Source organism: Typopeltis vanoorti, chromosome 7, assembly GCF_054136105.1.
Source record: "Typopeltis vanoorti isolate ZY-2024b chromosome 7, IOZ_Tvanoo_1.0, whole genome shotgun sequence".
Taxonomy (NCBI): Eukaryota; Metazoa; Arthropoda; class Arachnida; order Uropygi; family Thelyphonidae; genus Typopeltis; species Typopeltis vanoorti.
In genome coordinates this window covers 52170817-52194782 of record NC_143555.1, presented here as the reverse complement: position 1 = coordinate 52194782, position 23966 = coordinate 52170817, and the positions used below count along the sequence as shown (strand labels likewise).

At 37.5% G+C, this 23966-nt stretch overlaps 1 protein-coding gene across 3 annotated transcripts in view; it reads right to left on the bottom strand.

Moving 5' to 3' along the window:
- hgo (homogentisate 1,2-dioxygenase) overlaps positions 1-23966 on the bottom strand; it is a 455401-nt gene that overhangs the window by 398364 nt on the left and 33071 nt on the right. For all 3 annotated transcript variants that reach the window (XM_090395872.1, XM_090395871.1, XM_090395870.1), the window contains exon 2: positions 6606-6677. In XM_090395872.1, coding sequence (XP_090251998.1) covers positions 6606-6677 — 72 coding nt within the window. The remainder of the gene's footprint in view (positions 1-6605; positions 6678-23966) is intronic.

The following is a 23966-nucleotide window of genomic DNA, read 5'->3' as shown; positions in this document are numbered from 1 at the left end:
CAGGGCCAATCTCTTCATATTCCAGTTTTGCCTTCCTCACCATACCAGTCACTCCCCTGGTCTGAGTCTTACATTCTTCATACATCTTCTCTCCACTCCTCTCCTTATATCTCTTTGATAACCTCTTTTTTCACCTGCAATTCCCATTTGATATTGTTTTTGTCATCCACTTTACATCAAAGTGTTTCCTCTTCTTCAATCGTGGAATACAGCTCACTATTGTGCCAACAAATATTCCTCCATAATTTCCCAAGCACTATTGCCATCTCTCACTTCCAATTCCTCTCTCCATGGAACTACCCCAAGTTGATATCTAAGACTATTATAATCACCTGCCTTATAATTCTATATACATTCCCTTCTCTTTGATACTCCTGCATTTAGCTAATGAAGCCAAAAAGAATCCTAAGGAGTTCTTTTGATATGTAGCCAGCAAAAGAAAGAATGATTATGGAAGGATGACATTGACAGGAGAAAATAGTATAAAGACAGCTGTTGCAGAAGGTGTGGTAGAGATACTTAATGAGCAATTCATAAAGATCTTTCAATCTTGTGAATGTGATTTCATGGAGAGATTGAGAGCAGTAGATGATGGGGAGGAGAGACTGACAGTAGGTGAACAAGAGGTATTTGGGGTAGTTGAGTAAACTAGATGTTAATAAGGCTGTGGGACTTTATAATATATCACCATGTATTCTGAAAGAATGTGCCAGGGAGTTGACACCTGTCGACATATTTTTTTAATATGAGTCTTGCACTCAGTCAAGTCCCTAAGGAGTGGAAGAAGGGCAAGATTGCGCCCCATTCATAAAGGAGGTGATCGAACTCAAGCATCAAACTATGGGCCTAGCTGTGTGTCAGGTGTTGTGGTTAAGTTGTTTGAGAAGCTTGTGAGAATTAGGATCCAGAGTTGGATTGACAACAATGGTATTATCTTTGATGGACAGCATGGATTTGCTAAAGGGAGGTCATGTTTTAGTAATCTACTTACTTATTACAATAAAGTAACTACTTCCTTGGACAGAGGAGATACACAGTATTATATGTAGATTTCGCAAAGGCTATTGATAGAGTACCTCATGATAAATTGATAGTCAAACTAGAGCAGATGGGGTTGGATATTAGATTAGTGCATTGGATTCGAGACTGGCTATCTGATAGGAATCAACAAGGTGAGTATGGGGGGAGAGCGATATCAAGGAAAAGGAAAGTCACTAGTGGAGTGCCTCAGGGGGTCTGTTTTGGGGCCATTACTGTTTAACTTGTATATTAATGATATTGGTGAAGATTTGGATGGAGATATTCAGTTGTTTGCAGATGATGATGCAAAGTTGGGACGAACCATGAAGATGTTGTGGCCTTACAAGAAGACTTGAATAAATTGAGTGATTGGGCACGGAAATGGAGATGCGAGTTCAATGTTGTCAAATGTAAGGTTTTAAAATTTGGAAAACAAAGATGGGATGTAGAATTTATACTTGGTGAGGATATATTGTTGGAGGTGGAAGAAATAAGAGAACTGGGGGTTGATAGTGGTTAAGGATTTGAAATTTAGGGGACACATAGCCAAAATTGTGAAGACAACACAAAGGCTTCTGGGAATGATGCAGAGGAAATTGACATCCAGAAGTAGGGAGATTCTTGTTTCTTTGTATAAGGCTTTGATTAGGTCACACATGGACTATTGTGCCCAGATTTGATCACCTGGTTTTCAGAAGGATAAAGAGATGTTGGAAAGGGTCCAAAGGAGATTGACTAAGGTAGTTTCTGACCTCTGGAATGCTGAATATGAAGAAAGATTGAGAAGATGTAATTTGCAGAGTCTGGTGGACAGGAGGAAGAGGGTAGATATGATAGAGACCTAAAAGTCGGTAAGGGGTTGTTCTAGGATCAATGCTGGAGAAGTTCTACAGAAAAGAGTGGGAGATCGGGGTAGAACCAGAGGTTATCCCTGGAAACTGTATAAAGAGGGTGTGAGTAGGGGAGTGAGAGTCAGGTTTTTTTCATGCAGAGTTGTAAATGATTGGAATGTCTTGCCTGAGAGTGTGGTGTCTGCAAGGAGTTTGAATGTGTTCAAGGCACGGTATGATGAGCTGTGTGTGTGTGTGATAAAAGAACCTCCCAGATGAGTCTTTCACTCCATGAGGTCTTGGGATAATAATAATAATATGTCTATTCATCTTCCAAGTAAAAACCACATGGTTATTCTCTCCAAATGGGGGAAAAAATGCCATCTCAGTTATAATCAGATCTTCTGAGGCTATGACTAAATCTAAAACTCTTGAACCTCATATTCCTTCTACCATTGTGTAATACATTTGTCCCTGAAGAATTCCATAAATTCCATTCCCTTACTACTGCTACATGCATTTTTCTCTTCCCAATTTATACTGGTGTAGTTAATTTCTCCCATAATAATTACTGTTTTTGCATTCACCAAGCTCAAACTGCATGAACATCTCCTGCTCTTCACATTCTATGCTCCCTGGTTTATAGCAACACCCTACTAAATATCCTGTCCACCTCTACCTATATTCTTTCAAAATCATTAGTGTGATTACCCTCCAAATCCTCCACTCTTAGAGGACATAAGTCATCACTTATCATAAGCAGTACTCCACCACAATATTTGCCCTTCCTATCCCATCAAAAAATGCTATACCCTGCTACTTCTATTCCTGTCAATACATCATCATCTGCACAGTTAGTCTAGTGGCTTTGCGCTTCGCAACCATATGCCTCAGGAAGGAGTGTCCTAGGTTTAATTCCTGTCAATGATGTGAGGAGCTCAAGGATCTTCCTCAGTCATAGTGAAGTTAGCCAGTCTTGGGTGTGGACAGCAAGGTTTTTCCCACCGGTTTATCTGGTGTTTTTCATCCCGCAAGCAGGCAAACCGGTCCAAGGACACTCACGGATTACAGTCAGGAATACTAACCCAGCCATAGGTCTGATTCGTCAGCCTATGCCGGTTCCGGAGCCCGGATAAAATTTGGGGGGACTAGATGGTACTGTGAACTTCCGTAAAAAGGGAGCAGGCTGTATCAATACACGGAATTTATTTATTTATTTAGTACATCATCTTCCATAAACCATGTCTCAGAGATTCCAATAATCTTTGCACAGGCTGATGCTATTGGTGACACCAATTCATCTCCTTTATTCCAGATACCCCTCGCATTAGTATAAAGAATCAAGGCATTATCACTGTTTCTATACCTATTAATATATCATATTATCATGTTTCTATACCTCCAGACTCCACTGGATTCAGCATTATATGATGTATTCCTCCCCTTCTCCTAAGCAACTATTCCCACAAGAGGCCACTCTCTGCTACCATCCACCCTGATAATTCCAGTTTCCCTGCATTGACACACTGACTTGCTCAGAGAACATTCTCTCCAGATGCCTACATCCTTCCTTATTCAAATGCAAGCTATCTCTCTCATATAGTTCCTTTCTGTCCTCTAAACCTCTCTTTATTCTTGGGCAACACACTATCTAGCTTATATTCTCATGCATCTGCTCACTACCCCTCTCCTTATATCTCTTCAATGACCTCTTTTTTTACCTGCAATTCCCCTTTGTCTTCTTCCATAAAACTTTAAGAATGAAACTCAAATCTCTTGAGTTTCATTCTTTCATTCCAATTCACACTGCCTCTGAAGTCATTCATGCACACCATCACAATCATCACAATCTTTCACCTCAGTTAATTGTCATAGTCACGCTATCTATCTTTTCTCCAGGCAAACACTCCTCTAGTATTCTATTTTGTACACCACAGATCACTGAGTCTCAATACATCATACCTTTTAATACTCTATTTCTTCTTTGCTTGCCTGCATCCCTCACTCACTCTCTCCTCTAACACTTTCTTTTTTTGTTCCGCCACTTATCTACCATCCTGTCATTTCTCCATCCATGGTTTCATCACTGTCTCAACTTTTTCTCATTCCCCTCTTTTACCAGTTGTCCTATTCTCTCCCCTTTTACCATTCTGATAACTCTCTCTCTCTCTCGCTCCTACTCTGATTTGCTTTGCATTCATTGTTTCCAGTTGCCTAATATCTTCTTTCGTGCATCTCAACTTGTTCCTGATGCATTCCACTTCTTCTTTCAGTACATTTATCTCTCTCTCTCTGCAAGGTAGCTTGTAGAGAGAGAGAAAGAGAGAGAATTTACTGAGATATTGCATTACTCTTGCTCAACATTCATCCTCCCAATTAACACCATCTTCAAAAACTTCATAATGTTTCAAACCTACTCACTCTCTACTTTTATTTTTTCATTCACATTCCACTCGTTTTCCTCACCGTTGATCATGCTACTTATTTCTTTCGGTCAGCATTCATCAGTTTCTGACGTAATACTGCCAAGGTCCGTCATGCTAATTTCCAAATCACAAAGTTCTTACCATTTTCCACATACTTGCACTCTACGATCTCTCACCTGCCACATTTCTAACTGCTAGGATGTGCACATGCTGTAAGCACCACATACCACAAAATCCTGTAGTATTCTGCAGTGGCGGCTTGTAGATAAGTACTGTGACACTGCAGCACCCCCAAGGAAAAAATTAAAAATTTAAATTTTGTTTGTGTTTATAAATAATAACAATGCTTACAATATTATATAAATGCAAAACAACAAGCTAAATGTTACAGCTTATGTTTCAACATTGATTGAATAGTTAACAATTGGAATTGTTCGATTAACGCTTTAAATTACAAAACAAACGCACTGCAATATAATGTAGTGTCGGAATTATCACATTCGGCCAATTGCGGCTAGACTCACTGATATTCACTTGCACTTGTCACTGCACGTAACAAGTGAATCCGATACTGCTCATTGAGCAGTGTCACTACAGATAAACTGTATGATTGAGCGCGTAATTTCTGTGAGATACGAAACTTTTATTATCGATGTGTGTTTGTGGTGAAATATTTTTGGTAAATCTTATTTTATTCTGTTAAAATAACATAATTATTTATTTATTATAGATACAAGATTGAATTATGATGATTGTCACTGTTTGAAAATATGAAAAGAATTATGTTTTTTCAATTTTCGTTACATCAAACAAATGCACTGCGATCTAACGCAGTGTCCAAATTATCGCATTCAGCCAATTGCAGCTAGACTTACCGATATTCATTTGTACTTGTCACTGTATGTAATAAGTGAATCCGACACTGCTCAACGAGCAGTGTCTGTCTACAGATAAATTGTACACTTACTCGTGTTATTTCTGTGAGATACAAAACTTTTATTATTGGTGTGTGTTCGTGGTGAGGGTGAAATGTTTTTAATAAAGCAATTTTTAATATGTAAATTTATTTATTAATTAATTGGTTACTGATTAGGAAAAAATTAATTATTTTTCTTATTTTGTATATGCAGCTCCCATACTAAAATTTTCACCAGCAGCCACTGGTATTCTGTGAAAAATGTAGTCCTTAAATGGGGGCAGACTTGTTTATAAACCACTGGCAAAGTGGGCTGTGGCTGCTACCATTATTTAAATACTGCACAAAGAATACTAAATTCTATACTGAAATATTATGTTTAAGTACAAATTCCCCAACTGCAAACTACAAACAGGTTAATAACAGTAATATATTTACTAAAATAAAGAACCAGAAGGCTTAGATCGATGATGCAAAATTATATAAGTGGATATTAGATCCAGCATTATTTCAAAGCTGAATGTAGAAACTATGAAAGTTTTATAAAAATAAGTTGACCAGAGAGCTTATGGGAATACACTCACTAGCATTCATAAGTTGTCTTAGCACAGACTACTTACAAAACATAAACTGCCCAAGTGTCTATATATTATCTTAAATTTTGACCAGGTTTCACTGGACTGACAGTTGTTTCCAGTTCAAAACAGCTGCCAGGCCAGTGAAACCTTATCAAAATGACTAATAGAAAATGAATATAAATTAAAGATACCAAGAAATTATATACTTGGTTTAATCCTTTATCCAAAGTGTAAGCAAACAAGTTTGTGCCTGAACTATTTTCAGGACTGGGGCAACTCATGGTAAAGGTGGTATGATTTCACATCACTTGAATTAGTATCCCATAATGCAAAGTACGTATCCTTGCAGACATATATAATGCTATGCATTATGGAAATGGCCACTACCCAGACTGGTTTTGACCTTCATTGAGGTCTCATCAGTAGGAGCCAGACCCAGAGGTGATACCAAGGTTGAAGTAACACATTGTCAAGTCATACCACCTAAACCAAGAGTTGCCCCAGTCTTGAAAATAGTTCAGACACAAACTTGTTTGCTTACACTTGGATAAAGGATTAAACCAAGTATATACTTTCTTGGTATCTTTAATTTATAGTATAACCAAGGAAAAAAACTTTCAAGAAAACGAATATACAGATGCTTGGCGGCAACATTTGTGTTTTCAAAGTAGTCCGCACTAAGGTGAGTGTATTCCCATAATTTCTGGTCAACTTATTTTTACAAAACTTTCATAATTTCTACATTCAGCTTTAAAATAATGCTGGTTCTAATATCCACATTACTTATATAAAAGTAATATATTTTAATTTTTTTTAAAAAAAAGTAAATCCTTACCTGATGTTTTGGTAAAGAATTTGGGCAACGTGCATCTTCAGAAGCAAACTCATTTCCAAATCCCAACTGGTACTAATAATAAAATTAAAAATACAAAAGTTTAACCAAACTATTAAACCAGTAACAATAATAATACAAAATATTATATATTGAGATAAGTGTTTTGCTTTGTTTTGTTTTGCTCAAACTTAATTACGAATTCATTGTTATTATTAGACTTTAGAGTGTTAATCGGCAGATTAAATATGGCGGCGGCTTTGCCATTCCATGATTTTAACTTAGATTTCAGTCATTTAGTTAAGTGTGAGGTGTGTTATATGTATTCTTTCGATTACATAAATGATTTGTGGATGTTTAGGGCGGATGGATGGAAGGTGTGTGTGTGTGCGAAGTGTGACCTGAACGAAGAATTGATGAATGCAAATATGTAATTGATGACAGAAAGTGTTAGTAGCGAGAATGTCGCAGGGAAAATGAGTGCATGTTCGAAAGAGAAGGATGGTGTGAAAGGAAGGCGAAAGAATGTTAAAAAATTAGTGAAAAAGAAAATGAGTGATTTAAAAACCGTAATGGATGTTAATAAGGATAAAAGTGAGGTGAGAGTGGCGAAATGAAATTGAGAGAACGAATGAAACTGGAAATGGCATGATGCAGGAATCGAAAGTGGAAAAAATCGAAAGAATGAATGATAGCAAAAGTCGGACGCATGTTAAACCGAAAGTACAGAAGCACAGAAGGATGAATGAGAGTGAAAGTATGAAGAGGGGTGTCAAGAGTTAGAAAATTAGAAAAAAATAATGATAGAGAGAATGTAACGCGAGATTCAGAAGTTGAATTGGATTGGATGAGTAAAGAGATGAAATGGATGCGGAATGAAATTAAGAAAATTCGGGTAAAAACTATTAAAACTAATCATGATGACACGAAAGATGAGCGAGTAGTGTTATATGGTGACTCCATTATTAAAGGTGTGTGCTGGATGATAGGATGAACAAGGTGTGTTTTCCAGGTGGTAAAATGAGTAGAGTGATTGAGACATTGGATATGAGGAAGGAGTGAGCAAAGGAGTTGATGGTTTTAATCGGCATGAAAGATTTGACAGAGAATAAAGAGCAAGTCAGAATGGATGTCAGGAGGCTGCTTAGAATGATAAAAGAGAATAGTGTGACAAGAGAGTAGTCAGCATGTTGCCTAGGTATGACTGTGGTGAGATTATGCGGAGAGCAAGGATTATGAATGATATGCTGGCTAAGAAATGTGTGAGGAGATGGGAGTACAGTTTATTGGAGTACAGTTTATTAATGTGTGGAATGAATTTGAAGGAAGAAGCGAGAACTGTATGTGAGCAATGAACTGCATTTGAGTGGTTATGGTGTGAGTCGCTTGGAGAGACTCCTGCTGGAAGGTAGAGAAAAGAGTAGAGTGAGAGGGAATGAATCAGATCAAGCGGAAAGTGATGTGGAAGAGCAGGAGAGTAAGACAGGAGAGATTGGAGAAGTGGTTATGAATGAGGAAGTGAGTGGTATGAGTATAGAAAATGAGAGAATGAGTGTGCAAGAGAAGCTGGGAAACGGGGAGGCTCAGGGTAGACAGGGGTTCACAGCGTGAGAAAGGTGGATGCTCAAAGAGGAGGTGAGAGCATGTGTAGGCAGGAAAGAAATGGGATGACGAGGGATCAAGAGGAAACAGATGGAATTGAAAAGGGTTCTAAAATGAGTAAGCAGAAAGGGAAATGGCCCCAGTCCAGCATGGAGAGATCACATCGAGTGAGTGGTATCAGTGGAACTAGCTGTAGACTCAGAAATGAGCAGTTGTGTTTGTATACAAATGCTAGAAGTATAAGAAAAAAGGCAGATGAAATGGTTGCAATAATTGCGTCTGTTCACACAAAGATTGTTGGAATAAGAGAGACATGGTTGGAAGAGGACGACATCCTGACAGGAATAGGGATGGAAGGGGTATGATGTGTTTCGTTGGGATAGAAGGGTAAAAAGGGAGGGGGTAGCGCTATTGATGATAAAGAGCTATGCCCATACAAAGTAGAGATGCAAGAGGGAAATAGTGCCATTGGTTTTGAGGCAGTATGGTGTGATATAGAGGTGAATGTAATCAAATAATTTGTTGGATGTTGTTATAGAACAGGTAATGTGGATGGTGGCGATAATGAAATGTATAATCAAATTAGTCAAGCAAATAAGAAAAAGGGTGATCATTATTGGCGATTTTAATTATGGCAATATAGACTGGAATGATGGGATAGCAACTGGAAGTAAAGAAAATGAGTTTCTTGAGTTTTTGAGGGATAACTACCTCAGACAGTATGTAACAGAGGGCTGCAAGGATTGAGGGTCTCGGATTTGGTCATCTCATCAGAGGATATAATTATGAATGAGGCATCGTATCATCCACCAATTGGTGAGAATGACCATGAGGTGATTACTTGGGTGGTTGCCAGCAGGTGTGAGGACCTCTGTGAGAAAAGGGTATATGTGGAACTACAAGTGTGTGTGTGGAGGGGGGTGATTATGAAGAGCTCAGGAGAGAGCTTGAGGTTTAGCATGGAATGAGGAGTTAGCTGGAAAAGAGATCAATGCAGCTTGGGGGATTTTCAAAAACTATCTAGTAGATGCAATGTCTAAGTGTATCCAAAGGGTGAGAAGGTTAAATAAGGTAGGTGTGAGATGGATGAATAAAGAGATTAAACACGCAATACAGAAAAAAAGGCCATTATTGAGGTTGGAGCATAACAGAAGTGGAAATACCCAATTCCATGAGGTCTACAAAGACCAGGCAAGGAGGGTGACTTGATTGGTGAAGGTAGCTAAAGAGAGAGGTGTGAACAGCGGTTAGCTACTGAAGCCAAAAAGAATCCAAAGGAGTTCTTTCGATATGTAGCCAGCAAAAGAAAGAATGATTATGGAAGGATGACACTGATAGAAGAAAATGGTGTAAAGACAGCTGTTGTAGGTGTGGTAGAGATACTTAATGAGCAATTCATAAAGGTCTTTCAATCTTGTGAATGTGACTTCATGGAGAGATTGAGAGCAGTAGATGATAGCAAGGAGAGACTGACAGTAAGTGAACAAGAGGTGTTTGGGGAGTTGAGTAAACTACATGTTAATAAGGCTGTGGGACTTGATAACATATCACTACGTATTCTGAAAGAATGTGCCAGGGAGTTGACACCTGTCTTGACATAATTTTTTTAATATGAGTCTTGCACTCGGTCAAGTCTGTAAGGAGTGGAAGGAGGGCAAGATTGCGCCACTTCATAAAGGAGGTGATCGAACTCAAGCATCAAACTATGGGCCTATCTGTGTGTCAGGTATTGTGGTTAAGTTGTTTGAGAAGCTTGTGAGAACTAGGATCCAGAGTTGGTTGACAACAATGGTATTATCTTTGATGGACAGCATGGATTTGCTAAAGGGAGGTAATGTTTTAGTAATCTACTTACTTATTACAAAAAAGTGACTACTTTCTTGGACAGAGGTGAAGGATACATACCTCATGATAAATTGATAGTCAAAGTAGAGCAGATGGGGTTGGATATTAGATTAGTGCACTGGATTCGAGACTGGCTATCTGATAGGTATCAACAAGTTGTGTATGGGGGAGAGCGATATCAAGGAAAAGGAAAGTCACTAGTGGAGTGCCTTAAGGGGGGGGGGGGGTCTGTTTTGGGGCCATTACTGTTTAACTTGTATATTAACGATATAGGTGAAGATTTAGATGGAGATATTCAGTTGTTTGCAGATGATGCAAAGTTGGGAGGAACCATGCAGAGTAGTGAAGATGTTGTTTCCTTACAAGAAGAGTTGAATAAATTGAGTGATTGGGCATGGAAATGGAGATGTGAGTTCAATGTTGCAAAATGTAAGGTTTTACAATTTGGAAAACAAAGATGGGATGCAGAATTTCTGCTTGGTGAGGATATTATTATTATTATTACTACGGGAAACTCCAGGGAGTTGACAGACTCATCGAGGGAGGCCTTAACATCATGTCAAGAACAACTATTCGACATTCACACAGCATCTATCATACCTCGCTTTGAACTCATTCACAGTCATGGCACCCACAACAGACTCTGGAAGCTTATTCAACTCATTCACTACTCTCCAAGTAAAAAACCTAGCTCTAACAAACTTGCTAATCACACTCTTGCCCAGTTTCCATGGATGGTCCCTAGTCCTACCACCACCAGTCCTGTTCAGAAAAATATCTTCTGAATTAATCTTATAGAAACTCTTCAGTAATTTGAATGTCTCAATCATATCACCCCTCTTCTGCCTATGAACCAATTTCTGCAACCCACATACCTTCGACCTGTTCTCATAAGGTTCATTCCATAGACTTGCTACCATCTTGGTCACTCCTCTCTCGATCCTCTCCACCTCCTCCCCATCAAGAAAAAAAACACTGGTGCCCATATCTGGGCACAGTAGTCTAGATGGGGTCTTATCAAGGCTCAATATAGAGGAACAATAACTTGTTTGTCTCTGCTTGTTAAAGTACTTTTCAGCAACCAAGTGATTTGATGAGCTGATTTAGCCACTTTTGCAATGTGCCCCCCTAAACTTCAACTCCCTATTCACCAACACTCACAAATCCATGACCTCGTTAATCTCCTTGAGTACAGTTCCACCAAATGTGATATACTGCTGCTAATCTTTTCACCCCAAAATGCATAACCTTACACTTTGCCACATCCATTTTCCTTAGCCCAGTCCTCCAAACTATCCAAATCATCTTGCAAAATTTTGACATCCTGTGCACTCACAATTGCTCTACCCAACTTTGCATCATCAGCAAACAAGTTAACACTTCCTCTCACATCCTTTCCTACATCATTAATAAACAAATTGAAAAGTAGTGATCCAAGAACAGAACCCTGCGGCACACCACTAATCACAGGCCGTCTTTTGATTCTACTCCTGAATAATTCCACTCTCTGATATCTTTCCATCAACTACCTTCCAATCCATCTCACCAACCCTATATCCATCCCCATATGCTGCAGTTTACTGATTAGGGTTCTATGTGGTATCCTATCAAAAGCCTTAGCAAGGTCCAGTAGAATCACTGTAAACCCATTACCCGTATCCAGTTCAGCCGTCACTGTGTTATAAAATGTGAGCAACTTACTGAGGCATCATTTACCCTTCACAAAACCATGTTGTCCACATACAGTATCCCATTTTCATTTATGCAATTCTGAATTTTTCTCTTGACTAATTTCTCCAAGACCTTGACAACGATTCCTGATATGCTAATCGGTCAGTAATTTACAACAGCAGTCTTGGACCCTCCTTTATGCACTGGAACTATTTTCACCTCTTTCCATCCCCTCAGGACTAACCCAGATCCGAGACTCAAATTAAACAAAACAGTCAAGGGCACTGACAATTCTTTAGCGTTTCACATAAGAAACGAGCTGGGATGCCATTCAATCCCACAGAAGTATTGACATTGAGATTTTGTAATAGACTATTCACCTCCACTTCAATCACCACAATTCCAGTATAATCTATTGGTTCATTCATTCCTGCAATGTCACCAACTGGATGATATACACTTGCAAAGTGCTCGCTCAGTAATTCAACTATATCAACTGATTCGGTTACCTCCCTACCATCGGCATTCTTTAAAATCATTCTGCCATATACATTTTTCTTTTACTTGCAACATATCGAAAAAACTGTTTGGGATTCTCTTTAGCCTGCATGGCTAATGTTCTTTCATAATCCATTTTTGCTTTTCTTACCACACTCGTTACCCTCGTTACGCTTTATACTGTTCATGTGCCTGCTGGTCACCTTTCCCCTTAAATTCCCTCCATAGTTGTTTCTTTTTTTGCAGCTCAAGCTTAATGGTGTTATTCATCCATTTATCTCCAACTTGATTTATTATTCGGACTCTAGGTATACAGTCAGCCATTGCCTCATGCAAACACTTCTTAACTGCCTCCCATGCACTATCAACATCTAGCCCTTGCAGTTTTACATGCCATGGCACTGAAACAATCAAACTTCTAAGCTTGTCATACTTACCAGCCTGATAATTCCACATATACCTTGTCTTAATTGTAAATTCCACACCTTTAGCCACCTCCCAAGTCAAGACCTTATGATCACTCTCAGCAATTGGTGGCAACGTGGTCATATTCGTTACAGCCAAATTCTCAGATGCAATTACTAGGTCAAGTATTCTCTGACTCTAGAATTTTCCATTACATGCTGTTGCAGATAGTTATCCCTTAATAACCTCATAAAATCCAATTCCTTCCTCCCATGTATCCTCTCCTCCTTCCATTCAATGTTACCATAGTTGAAATCTCGCATAATTTACCCTCCTTCAACTCATTTCTTCTATTTGCTTATGCATACTATCTCTACCATCTATTCCATCACCTGGTCTATAGCAGCACCCAACTGTATATTTTGTTCTGCTAGTTTCAATCTCACACCAAATAACATCAAATGTGCTCTTTTCTCTATCCTTTAGTTCCACTTCTATTCTCCTTGGCTGTAGCTCATCAGCTATCATCAATAACACTCCTCCAGCCATTTTATTCTCCCTGTCACTCCTTAACACACCATACCCCTCACATTCAATCTCACTAGCTATATCATCTTCTGTCAGCCATGTTTCACTAATGCCAATAACCTGTGGCCTGGAAGTGCCAACCAAGGCCAAAAATTCTTCCTTCTTGTTCCTAATACTTCTGGCATTAGTATACATGAATTGCAGAAGCCCATTTGTCCCATCCCTATTTTGATGCCTTATATTAGGGGTGTTCAACCCGTCGATCTCTTGTGTATTCCTCCTTACTTACAAATTTAATTAAAACCAAAAACATAATATTTTATTTATCATTATTTTGTATTATTTTTAATTCGCTTTAAGTGTATTGTTATTGTTTATTTATTTTTCGTTAAAATTATTCAAATCAGTAATTTTCTTATAAGTCGGAGAAATGAATTAATTTGGATCAGTGGAAGTCAAACAGCGAGCCGAGTGAATAAGATTATAAGCAAAGTGTAAAAACTCGATTGTAGCTTAAATATTAAATATTCCAAAGCACATTACATTGATTTTTTAATTAGGTTAAGTTCCATGTGAATATTGTAAAAAAAATAAACTTTGTTTGTCTCGGTATAGTTTGTATTAGATGTTTTTGTAAATAACTCTTTTGAAGCTAACTGTATATACTGCTTTAATAAGAATATGTTAGAGTGTTAAAAACAAAGGCAATGTTTTTGTCGTTGAAGCTGTACATGGCGGCATTAGAAAGATTGTTATTGAAACTTGTATGAATAAGAAAGGCTTGCAGGCTCTAAGTGTAAACATCTCCGAAGTCAGTCAGAAAGAGTTCAAACAACTTTCCGATGGCCGGCAACTTACAATCAAAAGAAAGCGGAGGTGAACCAAAGGTGTGCCGAACTTGAAACTTAAGATGAAAGACTAATACCGATTCTTTGGGGGTTGCCAAACTTCATGCGAAGCCTCAGAGGAGGCCTAATAAAAAGGGTCTGAAGCAAGCAGAAGGAGTCCCGGTTCCAGAATTGCTGTCAGAGAGGAGGCTGCCCTGTCCAGTGTCGCCGTCAGAAAGACAGAGGCTTCCCGGATCCACGTTGCTTGAGAGAAGAGTTTCCCGCTTCCAGAAAGAAGCTTTTCGGTTTGAGACGTTGCTAGAGAGAGACTATTTCTAGGGCTGCACACAAGGTTTCAAATTGCCAAAAGGAAGAGTTCCAATTGCTGGAGAAAAGTTTCCAGACCAGGTTAATGTCAGACATTCACCAGTGTGTTGTGTTTTCATTACAATTTGATGAATCAAATTGTAATTCAATTCAGTTAATGGTATTTCAAGATTATTCAAGTAAAGAAGTTTTGAAAATTATACCATTATTAGGAAAGACTAGGGGAGAAGACATTTTTTCGGCATTTGATGAATTTGTGAAACAAAACAAACTTTCGCTTTTTAAACTTGTGTCTATTACTACTGATGGTGCTCCTGAAATGATAGGTAATAAATCAGGCTTCATTTCATTATGTAAAAATGATGACAAATATCCAGATTTTTTAATGTACCACTGTATTATTCACCAACAAGTACTGTGTAGTAAAAGATTAAACACAAAAGGTATTTTGGATATTACATTTAAAATTGTAAATTCTGTTCGAGGAAAAGCCCTGCGTTGGCGGTTATTTAAATTACAGGCAGATGATGATAGGGAATTTCTGTTGTACAATAATGTTTGCTGGTTCAGCAGAAGTCAATTTTTTGAAAGATTGCTTGTATTAATTAACGATATAAAAATTTTTCTTGATGAAAAAGGAGATATTTATCCACAATTGAGTGATAAAAGATGGTTGTTACACTTTTCATTTTTAGTAGATTTCTGTATGAAATTAAGCAATTTAAATTTAGAGTTACAAGGCAGAGATAAAAATTTAATTGACATGTTAAGTTCAATAAAAACTTTCCAACAATACTTACTTTTATTAAAGAAAAATATAAATGGCTGTGAATTTAGACTTCTCCCATATTTATTAAAATTTTTTGAACAAATACAAGAAATGCTTCGCTATGATTTAAAAGAATTTATTCATGAAATAGAATTAGTTGAGGAAGAAATAAATTCAAGATTTAAAGATTTTAATAAAACTGAAATGATTGTATCTTTTATCAATAATCCATTTCAAGAAAACTTGAACATCACAGAAATTTCAAATAAAATTAGTGGACTGTTTGATATAAACCAAGCTGAAGTAGAACTTGAGATAATAAACATTCAGAATAGTTTACATTTAAAATCAATAAACAATGAAGTCATTTAGAAGTATGCACATGAAAAATTCCCAATATTAACTGATATTGCGCGAGAAATTCTGTCGTGTTTCGGATCGACATACTTGTCAGAATCCACTTTTTCAAACAGGGTCGCTAGATGAACACAACAGCTTATGGCCAAAATTTAAAGAAAATATGGCCAAAAATGGCCACTTTGGAAAAGTATTAGGCCAATGGCCAAAGATATAAAAATGACTGAATTGTGTGAATTAACATACCAACATTAAGTGTGCATAAATTATGCCTATATATTGGATTACATATCATCAAAAATACTTTTAATTAAACTTAAAATACTTACAGTGAAACTCACTGTTAATTTGACAGCACTTCTTTTCTTCTTCTTTTTCTGCAGTCGAGTAGTAAAGGGTTTTGCTGTTGTGCATTTGTAGCATTTCGGGAGTACATTTAAAGTTTTGGCAGCACATATTGTTATCACTTAAGAATGAACAGATTCTTACAACTGAATCTAGCAGTTTAATTTGCATCCTGTTTCTGGGTTTAGTTTTGATAGATGTTACATAAGAAAAAATTTGTTCAACTATTGCGTTACTTGCTGGCACGATAAGGCGTGTTAGGGCATAATTCGACAGTTCTTTAAAATTATTGTGTTTGGATACTGCTTGCCAAAATTCTAAAGCTTCCTTAGGGATTCCATCTTGTTTAAAGTTTTCTTCTTCATTCCCCCCAACAAGGCTAATTTTTCTGTATTGGTCTTCGACTACATCAACATTGTTTATTAAGTGGAAAAATGGCAGATCAGAAAATTTTCCCTTTTCTGTTTGGCTTAGTATAACAGTAGGAATTAAAAGTGACAGACCTTTAAATATATCAGCTGACTCAGGGAGCCGCTTGTTCACTTGATTCAACGATTCTTGAAGCATGGCTTGGCACATAAATTTCACAGACTTTATTTTAATATTTTCTTGTTCCATATCAGGAGAAGTGCTAAAGCTGATCAAGTACGTCCTAATTTCTTGATCAAATTTAATTCCAAAGTCAACATTTGCTACTATTTTGCATGTTCCATCTTCGTTGTACAGCCTTTGATAAAGACTATCTCTGTGTGCATGTGTGTGCAGTTCTTTGGCAAGATCATAAGGATCAGAATAGGTTTGCTGGAACAAAACATTAAGCCTTTTGAACTCTTTAACAATGGGAGTAGCAAATACAAAGTAAAAATAATGCATCCTATCTTGTAACATCTCTTTTATCAACCATGCCTTATACCTTGTATCCTGACCTCCAGATTGTTCACAGCAGGTGAAGTAGGCAATTAATTCTTCCCAATTAAGCAGTATATATTAATGAAGACTTTACCTCTCACTAACCAGCTTGTTTTGGACAATTTCATAAATTAAAGGGGTGCATCTCATTCCTGGTCATCTTCAACTGCTGAATTCATCACTTTAAAAAGAGCCTTAAAATCATCTCTTCTCATATTGCTATTTGAAAACGAAGGAATTTCAGTCAAAATTAATCCAACATTGGATGGCAGCTTTGAAAATGCATGCTGTATACAAATTGCCAGAGAGTGGCAAATGCACTTCATTTGAATACAGTTCGGAATTTCATTTCTAATCCTAGTCTACAGGGGATTGTTACTTCCAACCACAGCATCAGCACCAACACTAGCAAACCCAATACAGTTCTTAAGAGTTTTGCTAACACTTCAGAAATTTTATTAAATAAAACCTCCGCTGTTGTCTCTACAACAGGTATAAGACCCAAGAAAGCTGAGTGAATTTTATTTGTTTCATTCCAAAAAATTTAAGAACTATGCACAAATGCTTTTGTATTGCAATATCTGTAGATTCGTCTACTAGTAATACATACTTTCTACCTTCTAAATCATGCTTCAGTTGCTCTTTCAATGAAGCAGTAATTACATTTTCAATAATTGCAATACATTTGGTTCTGTGCAGTTTAATGCCACCAAGAACACTATTTTGGCAATGTTTCTTAACTACTTCACATACATGATCTACAGCACAAATTGAGGAATGACATGCTATTGCAAGGCTAAGTTCTATTTCTCCTTGTTTTTCCTGGTCATTCATGGACGATTTGATAACTTTATCTAGCGTTGTTTGTGATGTACTGGGAGATTTATATTGGCGTTTCTTTGATTTTACGTGAACAGATATGTTATAAAGAAGCAGCTAAAGAATTGTCAGTACCCTTGACCATTTTGTTTAATTTGAGTCTCGGGTCTGGGTTAGTCAAAAGGGGGTGGAAAGATGGGAAAATAGTTCCACTGCATAAAGGTAGTTCCAAGACTGCTGTTTAAATTACCAACCAATTAGCATATCAGGAATCATTGTCAAGATCTTAGAGAAATTAGTCAAGAAAAGAATACAGGATTGGATAGATGAAAATGGGATATTGTATGGGGGGCAACATGGTTTTGTGAAGGGTAAATCATGCCTCAGTAACTTGCTCACGTTTTATAACACAGTGACGGCTGAACTGGACAGGGGTAATGGGTTTACAGTAATACTACTGGACCTTGCCAAGGCTTTTGATAGGATACCACATAGAACCCTAATCAGTAAACTGGAGCAGATGGGGATAGATATAGGGTTGGTGAGATGGATAGGAGGTGGTTGAAGGAGAGATACCAGAGAGTGGTTTATTCAGGAGTGGAGTCCAAAAGACGGCTTGTGACTAGTGGAGTGCCACAGAGCTCTGTTCTTGGACCACTGCTTTTCAATTTGTTCATCAATGATATAGGAAAGGATTTGAGAGGAAGTGTTAACTTGTTTGCTGATGATGCAAAGTTGGGTAGAGCAATTATGAGTGCACAGGATGTCAAAATTTTACAGGATGATTTGGATAGTTTGGAGGACTAGGCTAGAAAAAACAGATGTCAATTTAATGTGCCAAAGTGTAAGGTTATGCACTTTAGGGTGAAAAGAATAGCAGCAGTATATCACATTGGTGGAACCGTACTCCAGGAGATTGATGAGGCCAGGGATTTGGGAGTGTTGGTGGATAGGGAATTGAAGTTTAGGGGGCACATTGCAAAAGTGACTAAAACAACTCACCAAATCACTTGGCTTCTGAAAAATACTTTAACATGCAGAGACAAACAAGTTGTTGTTCCTCTATATCGAGCCTTGATAAGATCCCATCTGGACTACTGTGCCCAGTTATGGGCACCAGGGTTTCTTCGTGATGGGGAGGAAGTGGAGAGGATCCAGAGACGAGTGACCAAGATGATAGTAGGTCTGTGGAATGAACCTTATGAAAATAGGTTGAAGATTTGTGGGTTGCAGAAAATGGTCGATAGGCGAAGGAGGGGTGATATGATTGAGACATTCAAATTACTGAAGGGTTTCTATAAGATTGATCCAGAAGATATTTTTGAAAATATGACTGGTGGTGGGAGGACTAGGAGCCATGAATGGAAGCTGGGCAAGAGCGTGGTTGACAAGGGTGTTAGAGCTAGGTTTTTTACTTGGAGAGTAGTGAATGAGTGGAATAAGCTTCCAGAGTCTGTTGTGGGTGCTACAACCATGAATGAGTTCAAGGCAAGGTATGATAGATACTGTGTGAATGTCGAATGGTTGTTCTTGACATGATGTTAGGGCCTCCCTTCGATGAGTCTGTCGACTCCTTGGAGTTGCCCGGAACAATAATAATAATAATAATAAAGTTTTGACAGCACATCAGTTTTGCAATACGTGCAATATGCATGTTGCCCATCATCAGAAGATTTCAGCCCCAAATATTTTACTTTCCACTCTTTTTTATATTTTCTTCCACCTCTATTATCACTTTTGTAATTAGGCATTTTAAAGGGCTTGAAAAGAACAAAATATCTCAATTAAGAAAATGAAGGAACAAAAAACAAATCATAGGTAATAGTACTACAAAATTTGTAGTACAAATACTAATCTGGCACAGCAAACAGCAATCTGATAAAGGGAAAATAACAAAAATATAAGCAAGATAAAGATCAAGTTTATAAACGATATTAAAAAATTATTCATTAATTATAATAAAATCACTTAATTACCATTCTTACGAAATTGAACATATTACTTGCATATTGTCACAATGCAGGTAAAGTTTATGCAAAATATTCCCGTATGAAAGCTTATGCGATAGAACTATCACCAAAGAGCACCAAATGTCTGATATCACGCAACAGAACAACACTTGCAACACAAAGTCTACGCTGTAACTAACTAGAGATCAAAACAGACATGGACCCAAGCTGGTATGGCTGTTGCGTACGTGTTTTATATGAGTACAAAACGAATCAAGTTGTATCAAGTTTATAGCAACAATAGCGAGCAGGAGCTTTGTGTACTTGTTTTATACAAGTACAGAATGAAGCTCAAGCATGCTTGGTGTTATTGACGGAGTCATAGTAACAAACTATAAGCCAGCTACCAAAGGCTCATTATGATGTCATTGAACAAACATTTTCAGTGAGTCAATTTGCATCAACCGCGTCACTGCCAACCAAATGCCACATAAAGGGGGGTACCAACAACTAGCCTTACAATGTGATAACAATATTAAACTAAGTAAATAATGCATATGATTTGAAATCTTTGTAAAAATGGCCAAATTAGTGGCCACATTTGCATAAATGACCAAACTGATTTTTTCATAGCCCCGGAGTCCAAAAAAGTGCCAAATTTTTGAAATTTGTCCATGAAATGGCCAATCTGGCAACCCTGTTTTCAATGACCATCATAAAAAATCAATTAAGAAACCAAATTATAAATGGTCATTTGGATGATTGTCTGCGATTGGCCACTTCTTCATATCAACCTATGAAAATATTGCAAGGTCCAAACAATACCAAATTTCACATTAACTTTTTTTTTTTTTAATCAACCAGCATTTCCTGTAACTTGTGAGTTTGTAATCAACTGTTGTTTTTTCTAACTTTGGTTTTCCAAATAGAGAAATAAATATTTTATTCCAATATATTTGTTTGTTTGTTTTTTGTTGTATTAAAATAATTAAAAGTGATAAATAAATTTTTAAATATATAAATAAAGTTTTTAGTTGTGTATTTTTTTTTAGTTGTTTATTTTTAGTTGTTTATTTGTGCGTAATCAGATATCAGGTTGGGAGAATGTGATCTATATAAGAGAGTAGATCGCCGAATAACTTTTTATAGAAAAGTAGCTCGCTTTGTAAAAAAGGTTGAACACCACTGCCTCATACTAACTATCCCATTCTGATTTGTTGTCTTTCGTACTTGCTTGGGCATATTAAACACATTCATACACTCAACTGTCTCCCTAAAGTCTGCATATCTACTCCCCCCCCCCCACTTAATAACTCTAGTTTCCCTGATTCTGCACATCCACTTTCACTACATTCAACACCTTTTCAAGTCACCTTACACCAAATCCATTCAAATGTAAACCATCCATCTTATATAAACCTTTCGCCCATCGAACTCACTCCACACATCCACAAATTCCACATCATTCCTCCTGCATAATTCACTCATAATGTCATTAGCAATTATGGCCCTCCTTCAATACTCTTCACTGTCATACCGTGGCAACAGACTCTCCATCCTAACTCTCTCATGCTTCTCTTTTGCTACCTCAAGCAATTCCTTCAAATCCTCTCTCATAGCCATTTTGTCTCCTTTCAAATCATTTGTACCTGCTACTACTACTATCGATTCTTTCACCAGCTGCTTTTTTGCATTCTAATCGACTCGCTTACATCCTTAACGTTCGCACCACGTTGGTACAAATTTGTTAAACTCTCAACTATCACACTACTTACTAAAGAATCTCCGTACAACACTCGCTCTTTCATTTTGTTTACACTCACTATCATACTCTTATTTTTCCTATCATACTTTTGCCGTTTATTAGTCGGTACGCTCGGTAAACATTTATTCCAATGCTCCAGCTGCCGATTTGCCATGTGTATCGCTCCGCGTAACCGTGCAATCTCACTCATTGCATCAGTCTTGTCATTTTTATTTTCCGTTAATTAATTCATTCGTTCTGTATGTTTACCTTCATTCTCATTTTCAACGCCACTCTCACAGATATCTGGTACTACCTCGCAAATATCACTCGTATATCACTATTTTCTACATTCTCACTTTCAACAACGATATCACCCTCATGACTGAAACACTCTATAAATCCTCACACTCCAACACTTTCTGTGCATATATTGTTAGAGGTGGAAGAAATAAGAGATCTGGGGGTGATAGTGGATAAGGATCTGTTTTATAAGGCTTTGATTAGGCCACACATGGACTATTGTGCCTAGATTTGGTCACCTGGTTTTTCAGAAGGATGAAGAGATGTTGGAAAGGGTCCAAAGGCGAATGACTAAGGTAGTTTCTGACCTCTGGAATGTTGAGTATGAGGAAAGATTGAGAAGATGTAATTTGCAGAGTCTGCTGGACAGGGGGAAGAGGGGGAGATATGATAGAGACCTACAAGTTGCTAAGAGGTTGTTATAGGATCAATGTTGGAGAAGTTATACAGAAAATAGTGGGAGATCGGGGGGACAACCAGAGGTCATCCCTGGAAACTGTATAAAGAGGGTGTGAGTGGGGGAGTGAGAGGCAGGTTTTTTTCATGCAGAGTTGTAAATGATTGGAATGCCTTGCCTGAGAGTGTGGTGTCTGCAAGGAGTTTGAATGTGTTCAAGATAAGGTATGACGAGCTGTGTTTGATAAAAGGATCTCCCAGATGAGTCACGCCATCAGGTCTTGGGGTAATAATAATAATAATTTAAATATAAAGAGCTAATAAGCTTCATTTCAGCGATATAAACAATATTTTAAATTAAGGGGATATAAAATCCACATTGTTTTAAAACCGAATAAGAAACTCAAAGATTGGAATCAGAGAGTTTCATGCCGAATATAGTAAACCATAAAGTATCAGCGACACTAGCGTGAGCTAATGCAAGTAACCCTAGTACGTAGTATAATATCGGACAACTCGTTGCAAAGGTGGGGAAAGTTCAGATCGCTATTCTTAGGTATTTTCCATAACGTAAAAACACATTTCCTAGGAAATGTTATTACATTATGGAGGGGGGGGGGGGGTCACTACCCAGACAGGTTTCAGCCTTTTTTGAGGCTTCATCAGTGAGTAGCTAGACCATAATAGCAAAGTGTATAGCGAAAAGAACTTATATACTCTGCTATACGAGTTTCCGAAGAAGGTGCAACCATTAAGTTACTTAAATATAAAGAGCTAATAAGCTTCATTTCGGCAATATAAACAATATTTTAAATTAAGGGGATATAAAATCCACATTGTTTTAAAACCGAATAAGAAACTCAAAGATTGGAATCAGAGAGTTTCATGCCGAATATAGTAAACTATAAAGTATCGGCGACACTAGAATTCTTAGGTATTTTCCATAATGTAAAAACATATTTCCTAGGAAATGTATGCTGTTATTACATTATGGAAGGGGGGGGGTCACTACCCAGACCGGTTTCAGCCTTTTTTGAGGCTTCATCAGTGAGTAGCTAGACCATTCAGAATTTAACATACTGGTGCGTTGGATTGCAGGCTGGCTTTCTGATAGGTATCAACAAGTTGTGTATGGGGGGGAGCGATATCCAGGAAAAGATAAATCACTAGTGGTGTGCCTCAGGGGTCTGTTTTAGGGCCGTTACTGTTTAACTTGTATATTAATGATATTGGTGAAGATTTGGATGGAGATATTCAGTTGTTTGCAGATGATGCAAAGTTGGGACGAACCATGAAGATGTTGTGGCCTTACAAGAAGACTTGAATAAGAGTGATTGGGCACGGGAATGGAAATGTGATTTGAGTTCGATGTTGCAAAATGTAAGGTTTTAAAATTTGCAAAACAAAAATGGGATGCAGAATTTATGATGAGGATATATTGTCAGAGGTGGAGGAAATAAGATTTTTAGGGGGTGATAGTGGATAAGGATCTAAAATTTAGGGGACACATAGCCAAAATTGTGAAGACAACACAAAGGCTTCTGGGAATGATGCAGAGGACACTGACCTGTAGAAGTAGGGAGATTCGTGTTCCATTGTATAAGACTTTGATTAAGCCACACATGGACTATTGTGCCCAGATTTGGTCACCTGGTTTTCAGAAGGGTATGAGGAAAGATTGAGAAGGTGCAACTTGCAGAGTCCGGTGGGCAGGAGGAGGAGGGGAGATATGATAGAGACCTACAAGTTATTAATGGGTTGTTATAGGATCAACAAGTGGCGGACAGTGAAAATTTTAAGTGGGGCTGCATATACCAAAAAAAAAAAAAAATTCTAATCAGTAACGAATTTATTAATAAATAAATTTACATATTAAAAATTGCTTTATTAAAAATATTTCATCCTCACCACGAACAAACACCAATAATAAAAGTTTCGTATCAATAGTAATGACAAGCGCAAACGAATATCAGCACGAGATCGCAGTCTCTTGTTTCATGTAACAATAATTGAAAAAATATAATTCTTTTCAAATTTTCAACAGTGACACTTATCATAATTCAGCCTTGA